We start from the raw sequence: 16,058 nt of genomic DNA, 5'->3' as shown, positions 1-16,058 counted from the left end.
ATGTATATATATATGTATAAACACATAATATAATAATTACATAATAACTGTAAAACAATATATATATATATTTTTTTTATTGTATCTTGTAATTGTTCGCATTTCAATTATTTCTGTTAATTATTAAAATATTTCGAATTCTATATTGAAAATTATTAAAAGATCATAATTTCAGTTTCGAAAAGTTAAATCTAATATTTTTAATAAATATAAAAGTATTAACAAGCAAATTACAAATATATTTTATTAAATTAATTAACATATGATTTTGAATTTGGGAAGCAGCAGTCGTGATGAATGAATGAATCTGTATTTCTTTGCCGAAGAGCAATGTGTGTACAGTCACGTGAGAAGAGGTACGTATACATCATTTTTTTTGCGTTAAAAGTATATCAAATATATCAAGAAACATGAGTGAAGTATCATCGAAAAACGAAAGGAGAAATAAAATTTTTCCGACCGCTATTAGTTTTATGGCGCGGAGCGGCGATTTGAAAAATCTGCTCTCCATGCACTAACGCCCTCTCGGCGTTGCGGCTGATTTGAGAAATAGTAAACAAATATGAACGAGTAACAAGGGAAATAGAACACGGGGGGGTAATAACAGAACATGCATGTACGAAATAATTGGATCGGAATAATTGTACAGTACTTGCAAAATTAATAACGAGTTGTAGGATTATTATTCCATGTTATTGTACATTTTGTCTTTGTTATAAAGCTGATAAGTTTGTTTTCGAGCAAATCTTGATTAGAAGTATAAATAAATAACGTGTCGTTTCGCAGAAAAGATGAATTGAAAATATTACGTTACACCTCAATTAAATAAATCGAGCTTTATTACTAGTAATAAAACATAAATTAGTAATAAAAAGAAAAATAGATAAAATAAATTGTCTAGTAACGTTATATATATTGGTATATGGTATATGTTATATGGTCAGAAGGACAGAAGTTGTTATGGATTGCATTTATTTCTCGTACGACTAATCACATTTATTACACCACAATACACGACGGTACACTTAATAATTTAATCGAGTCTAAGTGATAATCGTGGTACAGTAGCAATCGATTAATGCGGAGGTATAAATAACATACTCTTACTGCGAAACATCGCGTACAACTCTACGATATATATGTACTTGCCGTTCGTAAAATCCGAATAAAAGTCATATTCCTCTCGGCGACGATTCTCCGGGAGAGAAACTCGTATGCAATACACTTTTTAGTCGTGATAGAGTTATTTTGTTACATCGAATTACGTACAAGGGCGTGGATAAGTGGCCCGTTAACATTATACCATGTCATATCTGTACGTGACAATCAGGGATTAAAGTCATCGAATTATTATTTATAATCCATATCCACGAAATCGATGAGCAATGTTGTTGATAGTGTCGATTTTTTTTCCTCTTCTTTTATCAATAAATTATAATTAATAATTTGCGATTTATCACATGTGTAATAAAATATTATGAAGAGAAAAAGAAATATATAATGCGTGTTAATTTTTTTTTTTTTAGATGTTCTACATTTGACAAATGTACTTTATTGTATTGAAGAATTTTTGCATATTATTACTGAAGGATTTTTAAATTTAAGAATTAAAATTAAATTAAAGTTTAATTATCATAACTTTTTTATTTATATGTGAAGATTAGACGTTGAAACTAACAACAAAATTTATGTTACATTTATTTAATGATTTACAAGTAAATCTCAATATTCTCGCGTTTATGAGCGTGACACTTGATAGAAAAAAAGAAGGGACATTTTGTATATCATATTAAAAATCTAGATCATATTGAAACGTATACACACACACACACACACACACACACACACACACACACACACACACACACACACATATATATATTCGAGATGTATGTTGCTTAACTTATCGAGAAACATTCAATAAGATTGAATATTCAATCCTCGAGAGATTGAATATTCGATTGGAGTGCCTTCACACTTGATAGTGCCTTCAAGTGCGATGGAATTCGACGAGTTTATTGACTCTGAATTTTTTTCGAATTTGTTTTGCTTTCCCTTTAATTCCTTCGAATAAGTTGAAAATTGCTTTCCCTCTTTTACGAATGTGATAATAAATGACTTTATTCATGTGGCGAGAATCTGCATGTCTGATTTACTGATTCGATCGCTCGTGAAAAATCCTCTTTAATCCCCGATTGTACATATTATTCGCGGATGATATAGTCTTTCAATCTTAATCTAAAACTATCTTAAGTTGGTACATTTTATACATGTAATTATAGCGTAGGTAGTGGAGACGACAGATCTCTCGAGTTAAATGGAAGTGTTAAGTGTCGATTATTATAAATACATGTGACTTATTGTTATATAAAAATTATATATATAAATTGAAATTTAATTTTAAAGAGATCAAGAAATAAATTTCTGCAAATTGTGTTATTATTAAATTCAAATATAATTACTAGTAAAATTTTATCTATTTTATACTTGAAAAAATTAAAATTTCTTATTTATTTTTTGAGTGTATAAAATAAAAAAAGATACATGTCTTCTTTCATTTTTTACATTATGATTTACGGAAAAAAATATAGTTTCGAATTTTTGAAATTACATACATAAATGTCATAAATGAAAAAAATTTTTATCGCATCAACTTTATTAATAAAAATTATTGATAGATATTAGAAAAAAAAAAACATATATTGTATAGGAGATAGAGAGTAACGAATTTCTCTTATTTCTGTCTCGTCTTCTTAGGAATAGAAATCTTTAACAGCATTCTTAAGCTTTTATGAAATTACATGATCATCTTATAATTGAAAACAGCTTTGTCATAATTCTATTAAATTTGGAATTGCAAGTTTGCGGTTCACAAGAATCTCTCTGCGAAACTCGGAATGCGAAGGTTCAATCGCCGCGATCTTTGATTTCAAGGCGCATCTTCCTTATCGTTTGTAAGCTCGAGGATCGAGGATCGAGGATCGAGATCGATCGTCTCCCTAGTATGCGGTGTATTATTGGCTCGCGGTCGCAACGACATGAACATCCATCGTCTATCCGTGATGTTATCGATCGCCCGTCAGAATCGTTTCCACCGACGTCACGTTCAACCATCGTTAAAATCGTAAGTACATACATACATTGTATCAACTACGGCACACACGAAAGAGCGTACGATTGTGTGTGTTTTTTTTTATCCTCGTTCAAGAACAAGGGCGATTGCGTTCGATCTATTTCCCGCGGAATTCTCTTTCGGATTTCGGAAAAACGCTCGCATGTGATTAGCGCAGCTGCAGTTTAAACATAACTCCAATATCCAATATTTATCAATATGCGTTTAAAATTCATCGATATCGAGAGAAGTCTACGTCTAAAATAATTTTTTGATATTTTTGATATAACGGATATAATGAGCCATCTGCTTTCTTTTTACTTCAATTTTCTTCATTTAAACAAAGGCAAATTGCAGCATTCATAATTAAAATAGTTTACTTTATGTACTTGTGTTTGCTGGGGGTAGTTCAGATATTCTGTCTATTTCTCGCGATTATAAATTCCTTTAGTTAACACATCTTGTCTTTTAAAAATTTTGCTTAACAAAGTACAAGTGCATGAATAATTTTTAATTAACGATCGAGACATCTATTGTGATCGATGTAAGAATTAGAGTTTCGTTGAATTACAAAACTCGATGCATTCTGCACGTTGCAAAATGTCAATACTAACATCGTGCTAATCCGATACGAGCGTCGGTGATTGGTTCCTCCTCGAACGCGACACGTGCACTGTGTATTCTCACCCCTCGTTCTGATTTTCTTGCGCTGTTTTTCGTTCATTCGTGCTTAGAAGGAAGAAGGTTGACATCGTAGGAGGGGGGACGCATTCGAGATACAATTTAGGAACTTGCCTCGAAACGTGATGCATAAGGGATGGCCTGAATCGCAGTCACATCTAACAGCAGCATGATTACACCACGTGATTTTGATATCCATAAGCGATATCCATATGCAATTTTCCAACGTGTCGCATTTTTTTCTTTTTAACATATCGCAACGTTGTAGCTATTATAAGTATTACATCGTAGCGCAACAGTCATATATATATATATATATATTAGTTCGCATTTTTGGTTATTATAATTCGATACACTTTGTAGCGTAGACGGAGGAACGATTTAATCATAACGACGTCGTCATAAAATCGAATAGCGTAAACTAGCCCCCATTCCCTTCAGGAGGATCAAATTAGTCTTAAAAATTTCCCTTGTCGAACCACAAAGCACGTGGTTACGGATATATAAACGTTTCTACAGATTATTTCAATACCTCTAAATAATGTATGTGTGTGTGTGTGTGTGTGTGTGTGTGTGTGTGTGTGTGTGTGTGTGTGTGTGTGTGTGTGTGTGTGTGTGTGTGTGTGTGTGTGTGTGTGTGTGTGTGTGTGTGTGTGTGTGTGTGTGTGTGTGTGTGTGTGTGTGTGTGTGTGTGTGTGTGCGTGTGTGTTTATGTGTGTGTGCGCTTGTACCGTTTGATCTTTGCGAATTCTCTTATCGTATCGTTGCGAGAAAGACGTAGCTCTGGAAGAATAATTATCGCGGTAATCTTCTTGCGTGCTGGCATTGATATCGGGAGTTCGAAATGGATCAGATGAGACGTAATAGGTGGACTTCTTGATAGCGGCTGAGTCATCGATTATGTCGAGTAATACGTAATAATTCTCAAATCACAATCCTCAATCCGATGTTCCTCACTGATCTTTACATATTGTACGTCAACGTCGATCTCTGTCGATATATCCCATGCGGGATCGCCCAAACTATATATTTATATATATATATATCGAAGAAGAATATAATATTATATGCCGTAAAGATCAGTAATCTTTTTTCGATCGACGATTAACCGAACGCCGCCGTCGTTGTCGTCGTCGCCGCCCTGTGGAATCCGTGACGCAAACGATCCGGGAGAGTCTCATCGTTGATCGATAAACCGGCGACTCACGTCGCGACACGTGTCAGTATGCTTAGCCTCTACTGTTTTCTCTCCTCTCTCTCCACTACGTAATATAATATACCAGCTATAGAAAAAGATCTTAATAATTTATATAGAAAATGTACAAGAAAATCTACATTCAACGAACGCGTATTTGATATTTCTATATGAGTACGGTACGACGCGCGAGCGATCGGGCGAGCGAAGAATAAATAAATTAAAACAGAAATCGCGAGAGAGGGAGGGGAAGCCCCCCTCCCCGGGGGGGGGGAGGAGGGGGGGAGGGAAGGGGTGAGTTTGTGCCGTTTATACGATCGAGCGGTCCGCCGTGCCGCGAAAAGAGCGACGCGCAATGCAACACTCGAATCCCTTAATTTTCCCTTCTTACCTTGTGCGGAACTTTGAGATAACGGGAGTTTAGAGGAGGTTTATTCTAGCTCGTCAAACGAGACGTTTAAAGACGAAGACACCTCGCTCCGTCTCGGTTTCTCCTGTCGCGCTCCTGTCTCGCTCGACGGAACGAAATGCGTGGACAGCATCACTTTCGATTGAAACGGGACGCGCGTATCCGTATCTCTCGGCGCGAAAATGCCGTACGTTCCAATTTTAGACGAGCGCATCCCGCTGGAGGAAAGCCGAGTTTAAGCAAAACGAGCAAAACGGCTGCCGGTTGACGACTTAAATCCGCACGCCTTGAATTCCTAATAGTCATCCTTACAGGACGAATGTGTTCGGGTCCGATTTATCTTGCGGACGAAACGCTTGTACGAGATATATTATTGAGCGGCAACGCTTCAACGCTCGCAATTTTAAAGAAATCAAAATGTTGGCCGAACATATCCGAGCGTCACCGATAAATCGAATTTGCGAAAGCAGGGGTGAGTAATGAGTATTCGCGCCCTTACGCTGATATGTACAAATCTCAGACGGTGTTTGCGCGCGGGAGAGCTTGGTAAAGAGTCAAATAAAACAACAGCGGATGTTTAAAGGAGATCTGTCGACTTAACAAATGTTTTCTCAGCGATACTAAAACGCCGGTCATTATCTTTATGCCGAGAGAAGGCTGTCGAGAGAGATTAATATCATAGAAAGTGTATGATAGATTGCGCCACTTTTTGGTTCACGGATTATTCTTTCGAGAATCTGTAGCCAATTTTCTTTGAAGAGAGATATATATCGATAAACAAGTAACTCTTACGTTATAAATTAATGGGTAATTAAGAAGTATAGTAGAGACTTATCCTCTTTCTAATTCTACGTTATATAAATTTATAATTCACGATATCTAATACTATATTGGAAATATATAACAAGTTTTGTTTTGTAGAGGAAAGCTTTCGAAACGATCAGAAAAAGACGAATGACGTGATTCACTGGGTTCCGTACCCTTGACGTTTAATATCTCGGATAAATGAGAGTCGCGTCGACTTTCTTCAGCGAGGCGATCACAACGATAACGCTTCTCAAATTCCGATATGTGATATACCATTAATGATAATAAATAACGGTTAAACATATATTTCATGCCCGAACGTATCTTTGCTTATCCGCTTGCCTCGCGTCCGTTTTCGTTTCTCTTTTTTCCCTCTCTCGTGGTTTCATTGGATTCTCGCGCGCTGTTTCCCTCTCACGCCCACTTTCTCTGAGTGGGCACCGGCTCTCTCTCTCAAGACGCAAGACGGCCGCGAATAAATCAGATTTGAAATGGCTAGACGTGGTACACGTAAGTACGCATTTTGCGCTTGTCCTACTCGAGGCCGGCCTTTTAGTCACCGACGGCGATGCGAGGCCCTCCAGTGCTGGACGCGGTTGAATCATGCTTCCGTAGCAGGTGTGTCGCGATTTTCTCGAGAATAAAGTCGAGGTGTACATTTTATCACACGTACCCTCATCTCGCTATTACACACAGCGACGTCGAAAGATCACTGTGTGATGCATAATGTGGTTTCACAATCTTACTATACATGACCGCTGTTTGTATGTACGGTTTACATATTAACCGTATTGCTTGAAATTTTAATAAGAAAGAATTTAATAACTTAATAAGTACTACTAAAGAAGTAAAAAAACTAGTTATAAACAACGAAAGCTAATCAAAAACGTTCGCGATTTAAGTCCGCAGAAGAAATGAAAAAAATTAAGATAGCAGAATTACGACGATAAATTGAGGTGAATTTAGAAAAGATCCACGTAAGTAGAGATTCCGTTTCGAGAAAAATGTGTAAAATTAAAATTTTATTTTACCTTGGAGAATATTCAGATAGGATTGTAATTCTGTTCATTGTTAGCGCGATAAAGATACAAAGAAAACAAAAGCACAAGAATTGAATTTTTCTCGAAACGGGAGTTTTACTTCTGTGATCTTCTATCGGTTGTCACTTCACTTTTGCTCATGAGCATAAAATAAAAGGGGACGAGCAAGATTAAAGACATCGTGCGTCAGTAAACGCGTGTGATTTTCGAAATTAATTTCGCTTTGCTGAATCTATTAAGCTTTAATGACAGTGCCTTCTATAATATAGATGCATTAACGCTCTGTTCGTAGATCACGCCTGCACGTCATATCGCGCACAATCTATACACGTCCATGTTTTGTATATAGCAAATTGATGCTGATGAATATGAATTAGCATTGGAGCGTTCGGACAAGCGTTTTGAAAGAGCCCGATTATTTTATATGTTATAGCGATATTAATATCACGCTCCCTCCCGCAATCTATCGTTTGAATATCATTGCACGCAACTTAATTAAGACCATCAATTTCTATTGATCGTGACACTGACTGCGCCGCGAATATTATGATGCGGAAGTGAATATCTTTCATTTGAATTTCTGGTTTGAGTATAGTATTAACGGCGGTGCAGAATAATATAACGACGGCGTTATTCGGGCGATTATTCGCCATTGAGTAACGGGTGTAAGCGGGGACGTTAGGAACACCATACCGGCGACGATTTGCGGTATTCCAGAGTAATTGAATCTGTCGCGTAAATTCGACCCGACATTTATCTCGCGACATTTCTCACGGACGCGTGATTTATCGGGTGCGAACGGCGGGTACGACGGCGAGCCCTCAAAGATTCATGCCGTTCAATAAATCGCTTGTCACGGAGAAATGTCGCGCGACAAATGTCAGGAGTGAATCGACATGTCGGGGAATGCGCTCGCTCTACAGAGATGTTAAGGTATTCATCTAAGCCGCGAATTGCCGTGTTAGAATGACAGGACTTTGACTAGTATTTGTATTTCGTTCAAAGAACACACCGACGAAAGCCAGGGGGTAATTAGGATTTAAAAAAAAAAAATCTTCGGACCAAAACGAAAAAAAAAAGAAAGAAAGAAAAAAAGAAAGAAAGAAATCCTCACAAACGAGTGTAGATCGATGAAGATACAATACAATTCGTCTGAGATTTCAGCGTTCATTTATATTTGATGAACGTGATCGATCGTATATCTATGGATTGCTTTAGGATTTTACATTACGACGGAACAAGTTGCCTTCGCACGCAATCTTTCTACAAATGTGTGCATTGCTCGCGTCATTACGCGCGGCGGGTCCCCTCGTCATGGAAAAGTGCTCCCCCTTTCGTCCTCCTTCCTCGTATCTTGCCTTCGACGGAGGGTCGTCGACGAGCTATCGCGCGCAAAACAAAATCGGCACCCCGATATCGGTATTCGTGGTCGGGAAATCAAGATATGCAGGTTCCTACGAACACGATTGGGAGGGGATTGACTTCTCTCTTTTCCTCTCTGTTTCTCTATCTCTCGCTTTCTTTTTTCTTTCGCTTTCTTTCTTTCTCGCATGCACATAACAAACATACAAGCATACACACACACACACACACACACTCTCTCTCTCTCTCTCTCTCTCTCTCTCTCTCTCTCTCTTTCTCTCTCGTTCTGTCATTCGCTCTCTTTCTCTTTCTCTGTTTCTTTTTCTCCCTCTCTCTCTTTCTCTCTTTCATTCTTCTAGCTTGCTTTTTATCTCTTCCTCTCTTCTCGCGACGTACGAACATCTCAATGGCACGATCTCGCCCTTCGTTGGAAACGGCGCATTCGGCGGTGCCATTCGTCGCGCCACTCGATGACGATCGACCTCTGTGTTACTGTGAGTCCACCTTGGCCACCGCCGTCATTCTCTTGGCCAAGGATCAAGTACGATCTACAAACATAACAGAATCGCATGAGTATAGTCTCGATCGTTGTCCAGCCGGCAGCTGTTGCCGGCCACTCTGCAATTTCTAATAGGCAGTTCATGGTCGATGCAATCGTGTCAATCCTTATGTTATCAGATTTGCCCCATTGGAAACTTAAATCGTTTGATGACCGTTTGATATTTAAAGACAAATATATCTATGAGATATTTAAGAATGTTTAAAAAAAGACTGAGAGTTTCATGTGTCTTTAATAACGTTCTCTAAGTATATGTATTTGGGCAATAATTCAAAAATAATAATAATAATCAAATAGTGATGCGGTTCCCGGGGAGCGAAGCTAAATTAAGAATTTAGAATATTATAAGGATTATTTTATTTTTATTTTTAAGGAAATTTTCTACCTAAGAAAATATTAAAAAAAAAAGATCATTTAAAATTAGTATAGATGATGTATAAACCTGTTTCTTCAGAAAATCTTGAAATATTGAATTTTTATTTATTTGTAAGGATGAAATTTAGATTAAACATTCCTCGATGAAACGATAAAGTACTTACTTATTGGGCTTAATTTTGGGGCATCTGCAGGCCAGATCAGCTGAGTGAACGTAAAGGGATATGTCGCCACGTCGAATCCTCGAATTAGTGTTTTTCTTGTAGATGAAGTCGACGTTTAGAGTGAATCGGATCCAGGATGTGCCTGATACGCTCGTGCCGGCCTGCGAGCCGTCGCTTTTCTTGTGTCTGTCCGTTATTCTGCCCAGAATAGCTGCGGTGAAAAAGAACATATTGAACATTATGTTTCAAGCACACGTGTAATATTATACAAGGCATATTATATAATTGATATAGAATATCTGGAACAGCGATATATAAGCGAAGACCTCACTTTGAGAAGAATATATTTAAAGCTTTTATCATATCTTATAAAATACGGAAGGTAAATTACAATTTCGCGTTTGACAATGATTGGATTTGCAATTGTCTCACGTTCCAAGTATTTTATGAGGACTTTTTTCTATATTTTAGAACAGAGTTTACTTTCCGGTGTCAAAAAGCTTTCCTTATCGTGAAACTTTAAACGAATGCTATTATTATAGAAGTGACATTTTATGTTGTAAGCAGATTACGTATCGGATCGGCATCAGTTTTTAACATGGCATCTCATATGTTCCTCTCGTTTCAAAGGAGAGCCCGGATCCTTTCAGCCTATATCGAGACGATAGAATCGAATGGGAGTCTGCGGCCGGGCATGGGCTTTTTTTTCTTTTCTCTCTCTCTCTCTCTCTCTCTCTCTCTCTCTCCTGTTACGATCGTACCATCGATCCTGTCGTCTTCAGGACAGGGATACTATTAGCCTTTCGCCAAGGACTAGGGTCATGCCCCTGCAAAACGATTCAGCGTTGAGTTGCATTCGATCGAACCATTCATTACTCGACGTCGACGTTACGAGTTTATACGGCGTCGTGTCTGACCCCGGAGTTTGCTATTCGAAATCATGAAGCCGCGTTATTTTTCGTCGTAATCTGGGGATTTTATATTCCTCACGGGGGAGGACTAGCGGAATATATCTTTGAAACGGAGGTATATATTTTCTCCGATAACTCCGTAGCAAACTCGCGACTTTTAAAATTAACATTATCAAGTTATTACATTCACGATACCTCAAATTGATCTCTCGTGAGGGCACAATTAACTGATGAAAAACAGAATGTGAGACACAAGTATTTAATTATTATACGTTATTTTTACGTTAAAATTGAAGATATTTGAAGATTTTGTTCTTATTCTATAATCTAAAAATTTCCATTTTCACTAAAAAGATTTTTAAGTAATAAAGTTTAAATTAATATCCCTTAAAAAATATATCATATATGATATTTGTAAAGTAAAAAGCCTGTTATTTTGTGAATACTGGAATATCTCTCTCTCTCTCTCTCTCTCTCTCTCTCTCTCTCTCTCTCTTGTTCTCTATCTTTTTTATTCTTTCATTTTTATTAGGAAATTGCGTAAATTGCTCTTTTGCGTTGCGTTTTGATGCTTTGTAAATACTTTTCCGTGACATCCCTTCGTTGCGTCCTGGCTCCCTGGCGAAAAAAACATGCGAAAGTATGCGCACGAGGCGTCGTCGTTCCCGATCGGTTTCGCTTTCGCGACGCGGCTGCGGGATGTGCGGTCGTTTCGGCCGCTATTCTAAGTCGGAGACAGCTAAGTGTAGACCTGTTGAAGATTTATCTGCGCTGAATCAAACGAACGGACAGGAGAAGAAGCAGGGAGCAGCGAAGCCGCTCCGCTCGGTCAAACCCGCGCCGGACCACGATTCAAAGGCATACCATTCTATTATTGAAAGCCCCGGCACCGTTAAAACGCGAGCCTTTCATTTTTGAACGAGCCGTTATACACGCCACCGCAAGAAGAGAGAGCAATCGCGGCCGTACGCAAACAACCCCCATCCTTTCTTTCTCGTTCTCCACAACGATGGGGAGGGGAGAGGGGGGGGGTTAGTAAACTTCGAGTTCCTAATAATATAAACCGATGAGTTGAAGGAAATAGTTTTGAACCATTTATCCAGTAAAGTGAGTAATGAGATTTGAGGTAGGTATCATTTTTACTTACGTTTTCTTCTAAAGTACAGAGATAGTAGAATATGAAATAATTAGCGATTATTAATTATGTGAAAATTTAAGATCTCAAGAGTAAGAAAAAAATTCGTCAAGAATGTAATATTTATCATTACCTCTTATTTAATAGATATTTTGATTTAATTTAGTGTAATTTAGTGTAAATTTCTTTTATTTATAATATATATATTTTTTGTAACAGGGGTTTTCTGAAACAAAATCCGCTACTGCCTCTTCTCTTACCATCCCCCCTCGTTTCTCTCTCTTCATGTTCCTCTACGCGCACATTTATGTTCGACTTTTTCGAGGACCTTCGAGTGAGAGAACGGCACTCCGACATAAATCGTTGTTTCACATGCGCCCTCCACACATTATTGGGGCGGGCGCACATCTATCCTCCGATAAAAGCCGAAACAATTCTGGTGGCTTTGTGCCGTGCAGTGTTTTTTTCACATCGAGCCCCAGCCAGCAGGGAATTGACGATTGTCTATATCACAACGTTTATCGTATAGCTTCCACAACCGCTTTCGTTTAACTCGTCAGTATATAATGATATTGGATTAAGAGCGTTCTGTTACTTTTCTCTTTGTAATTCTATAACAGGTAACACCATTAATTCTTTATTTTCTCACATTGAAACTTCTGATAGTTCGAATTTTTTAATGAAAATTGAAAAATATCTCTCCCGATATTTTTTTCTACAAGATGTTCACTCTTAATTATTAAGAAATTGTTAGAAAATAAATCATATAATTAGTTTCCTTCCAGACAATAAAAATCGTATTTTAAAAATTATAAAGATCTTATGTGATAATTTTAAATGTATGAGCAGATTTCAAAGAATTCGTTACGTGTCCCTTTACTTTAGAATAAATCGTTTTATTTTTCGGAGAATAATTGTAATAACCGGTACACGTAAGGACGAGTTAATTATAGAGCCCTGTGATGGCGGCATTTGTCGTGCATGTTGTTTGAGTTTCCGCGGGTTCCGGATTATATCAGAAGGACGAGTGCAATTAATATACCGTCCTTTGTCCGCAAAGGGCAAATCTTGTTCGAATTCGGAAACACTTACCGTAGTCTCTTTTGCAGTACTTGTTGAGATTTAGCCTCTTCGTGCTGGCGCGACACTTTCCGCACTGATCTGCAACAAAACGAAGCGAAAGACAAATTACGCTGCTTTCAGTGGCTTAATCAATTTATAGCGGTGCGGGTTAACCCGCGGTAATTAATTCCCTTGGGCGCAGACGTTGGCGAACAAGGAAACGCGTCGTTAGTAAAGAGTTCTTTAAATTGCGCGCGGAATAGAATTCGGTCGAGTCGAGCAATTGTCGGAATTGATCCTTGTGCAGAGGTTATCGAAATGGTGAGCCGACTATTATTATACTAATTGTAACGTGCCACGCTAGAATCACATTCAGGGCTCACATATGGTTAATGAATAACATCGTGCTATTTATCCAGGAATAATCAATTATCATTGTTACGGGCTCAGTATGCATTAAGCTATACTAAAATGACATTTATGTCTACATTTGTGAAAGACTTGTGTCTTTATTAATATTGTTGAAAACAATTATCCATTGTTATGCGTTTAAGAATAGAACAAGACTATGGGATACTTTAAAAATCGGGGAATCAAAAGATCGAGCTAAGCATTTTCTTGTTACCGATTGTAATCTGCAATAGTCTGTAAATAGTGTTGAAGGAAAATATTTTGAAAATTCTTCTTGTTATTTTGTAATTTCTTCATTATTTTTAAAATAGTTGTATTGAAATATTTAGTAACTAGAAAGATGATTTTAATAATTAAAAATAAACAGTTTAAAGGTTTGCTTTTAAGATTTTATTTTAAAGAAATTATAAATTAAATGACGGATGTTAGTTATCCGTCCGAATAACAGTTAATTAAAGGTATTTTAAAAGAATTGACAAGTTGAGAGACAAAAAATTCTTTTTCGATATCCTTATTGAAACAAATTTTCTTCTTTGTCTAAGAATTTAGTGGTGAAAGGTAGCTTGCTAGACTTAAGATAACGTATATAATAGTCTATACACATGTAGACACAGCTCTGGTGTCAGGCGAGACAACGAACGAGCATCGTGACGTCACGGACGAGAAGCCTTCGACCCCGTGTCGCGTACATATCGTAGGCACTTGGGTTAGTTCAGCTCGTCTCGTCTCGTCTCGTCTCGTCTCGTCTCGCACTTGACACGACCCATTATCATCCACTGGCGTATCCATCCATCTATTATCTAGCCGCGACTATCCATCCATTATATCCCATGCGGTCAACGCGTCCCCGAAGCTCTGCGTCTCGTAGCCATTCAATTAATTCCCTGAGCAATATGTTATAATCCCAACTGCCGTGGAGGCTACGAGAGGTGAAAACCGGCACTAGGATGAAACAAACTTTAGAACACTTTCAAAAGTTAAAAAAAAGTGTTTTATGACTTATGTATTTTTTAGAAAAAAATACATAAAAATAGAGAGAGAGAGAGAGAGAGAGAGAGAGAGAGAGAGAGAGAGAGAGAGAGAGAGAGAGAGAGAGAGAGAGAGAATAATTCAAATAAATAAAAAAAAAAAATTTTTATATGCTATCGCAAATTACATGTATAATACATATAATTATATGTACATATAATATATGATGAATACATTTTAATGAAGGTTTTAAATTGGAATGAGAGACTTAATTTCACCGTATGTTACATTTAAGGAAAAATAGAACAAACTTGGGCGAATTTTCCAAATTCGGAGAGAGAGAGTTTAGAAAATATGAGGAAAAAAAGGAATTAATTAAGATAAAAAGTAATATCCAATAATTTCAAGTTCGTCTATTCGTCTATTCGTCGATTCGTCTTTAAAATTACAGCGTCAGTGAGGGTCGATCAGTTCTGAGAGCGAGCGTGGGTAGGCAGATGCGAATCAACATCGAGTGCCGCATGGGGCTAACTGGCGAATTAGCGTGAGCTGCCCACCTGGTGCTGATTCGCGATACCACGCTGATGTTCGTTCGCTCGTACGCTGGGACGTTCGCCGGATCGCGCACGTGTCGGGGATTGAAAGCGCGTGATTGATCGGTCGGCTGGCCGGCTGGCCGGCCGGCCGGCGATCGAGAATTGCCCGCGAGATCGGCCGACTGTTGCGTTGATTTATCGGCAACGACGTGCTTGGGTTTCATAACGCGACGGAGATAGTAGCCGACGAGGAAGTTTTCTTACATCTCGGAAGTAAATCTCCTCATGTTTGTTGCGCGTGTGTCCTACATGAGCTACAAACACGAGCGAGATTTATGTACTGACAAAAATTTTGAAATATTAAATTATAAATAAGATTCCACTAAGATAATATATTCTATCGGTCATCATCGACGTACGAAATCGTTTGATGTGATTTTTGACAGGGAGATTTTATAGAGATGTTTATCAAGTTTTTACAAGTACAAATTTTTATGCGACCGAGAATTCTCTTCGTATATTCGTTGTTACATATATATTTACACATTACAAAGCAAGTATTTAGAAATGAGCTACATTAAGTAGGAAATTAGTGTGAGAGAAACATGTGTCGGACCCACATATTTAAAGCCGCCGGATAGGCAGCGAAAAATATTTGTTTTCCGATACACGAGAGCAACCGGTTCTCTCAGTTGCGCGACGGTGGTATTTTACGACTTCGAGTATCGCGCATCCGGCCCACGAGAATGGGCAATGCACATGGGCAAAAAAAAAACAAGGAAAAAACATGCTACAGGGAGCAAAGACATTTTTTTTCCAGACTCGATAACATGCGTCGAGACTGTCACGCGGCGACTTTTGCATTCCGCGCGCGTTCAGAACAGGTGCATCGATAAACGACCCTTGCATCTTGTTTTATTTCGGTAGTAAAATATTTAAATTCAATAATAATCTTCTCGATTGGCATAACACGATATAATTTTCTTTTGATAAAGACGCGTTTGAAGTTAGATCTTATATGTACTTACGGAATATTTTTGTTTATAACGCGAGAGAAATGTTCGATTGTTTAATGAGATCTTCCAACTAATTATTTACTGGGCGAAACAAACTCTCATGCATCTGTCCTACTTCTCGTTCGCGTTGTCGTTCGTTCATCGAGGTGTGTGTACTATGAGGTGACCGCGAGAAATATATGTCTGATAAATGTGAAAGCACGAGAGAGACGCTCGCACGCGAGTCGAGAGAGATGGGAGTTTTGAGATCTTTGACCCCAGAAGTGTCGGACTTTTTGTCATGGGCATTATCATAGACTTCTGTAATGTACGCC

At 38.0% G+C, this 16,058-nt stretch overlaps 1 protein-coding gene across 1 annotated transcript in view; it reads right to left on the bottom strand.

The window, feature by feature from the left end:
• Positions 1-970: 970 nt before the first annotated feature.
• Positions 971-16,058, bottom strand: part of LOC105425678 (netrin-1) — a 192,782-nt gene continuing 177,694 nt past the window's right edge. Inside the window, exons 5-7 of the mRNA XM_089077233.1 lie at positions 12,843-12,911; positions 9,705-9,915; positions 971-9,154 (exon numbers count right to left, since the gene is read on the bottom strand). Coding sequence (XP_088933359.1) covers positions 9,010-9,154; positions 9,705-9,915; positions 12,843-12,911 — 425 coding nt within the window. The 3' untranslated portion in view covers positions 971-9,009. The remainder of the gene's footprint in view (positions 9,155-9,704; positions 9,916-12,842; positions 12,912-16,058) is intronic.

This window comes from Pogonomyrmex barbatus, unplaced genomic scaffold, assembly GCF_055798465.1.
Source record: "Pogonomyrmex barbatus isolate J1 unplaced genomic scaffold, ASM5579846v1 scaffold2, whole genome shotgun sequence".
Taxonomy (NCBI): domain Eukaryota; kingdom Metazoa; phylum Arthropoda; class Insecta; order Hymenoptera; family Formicidae; genus Pogonomyrmex; species Pogonomyrmex barbatus.
This window is presented reverse-complemented; position numbering and strand designations above follow the sequence as displayed.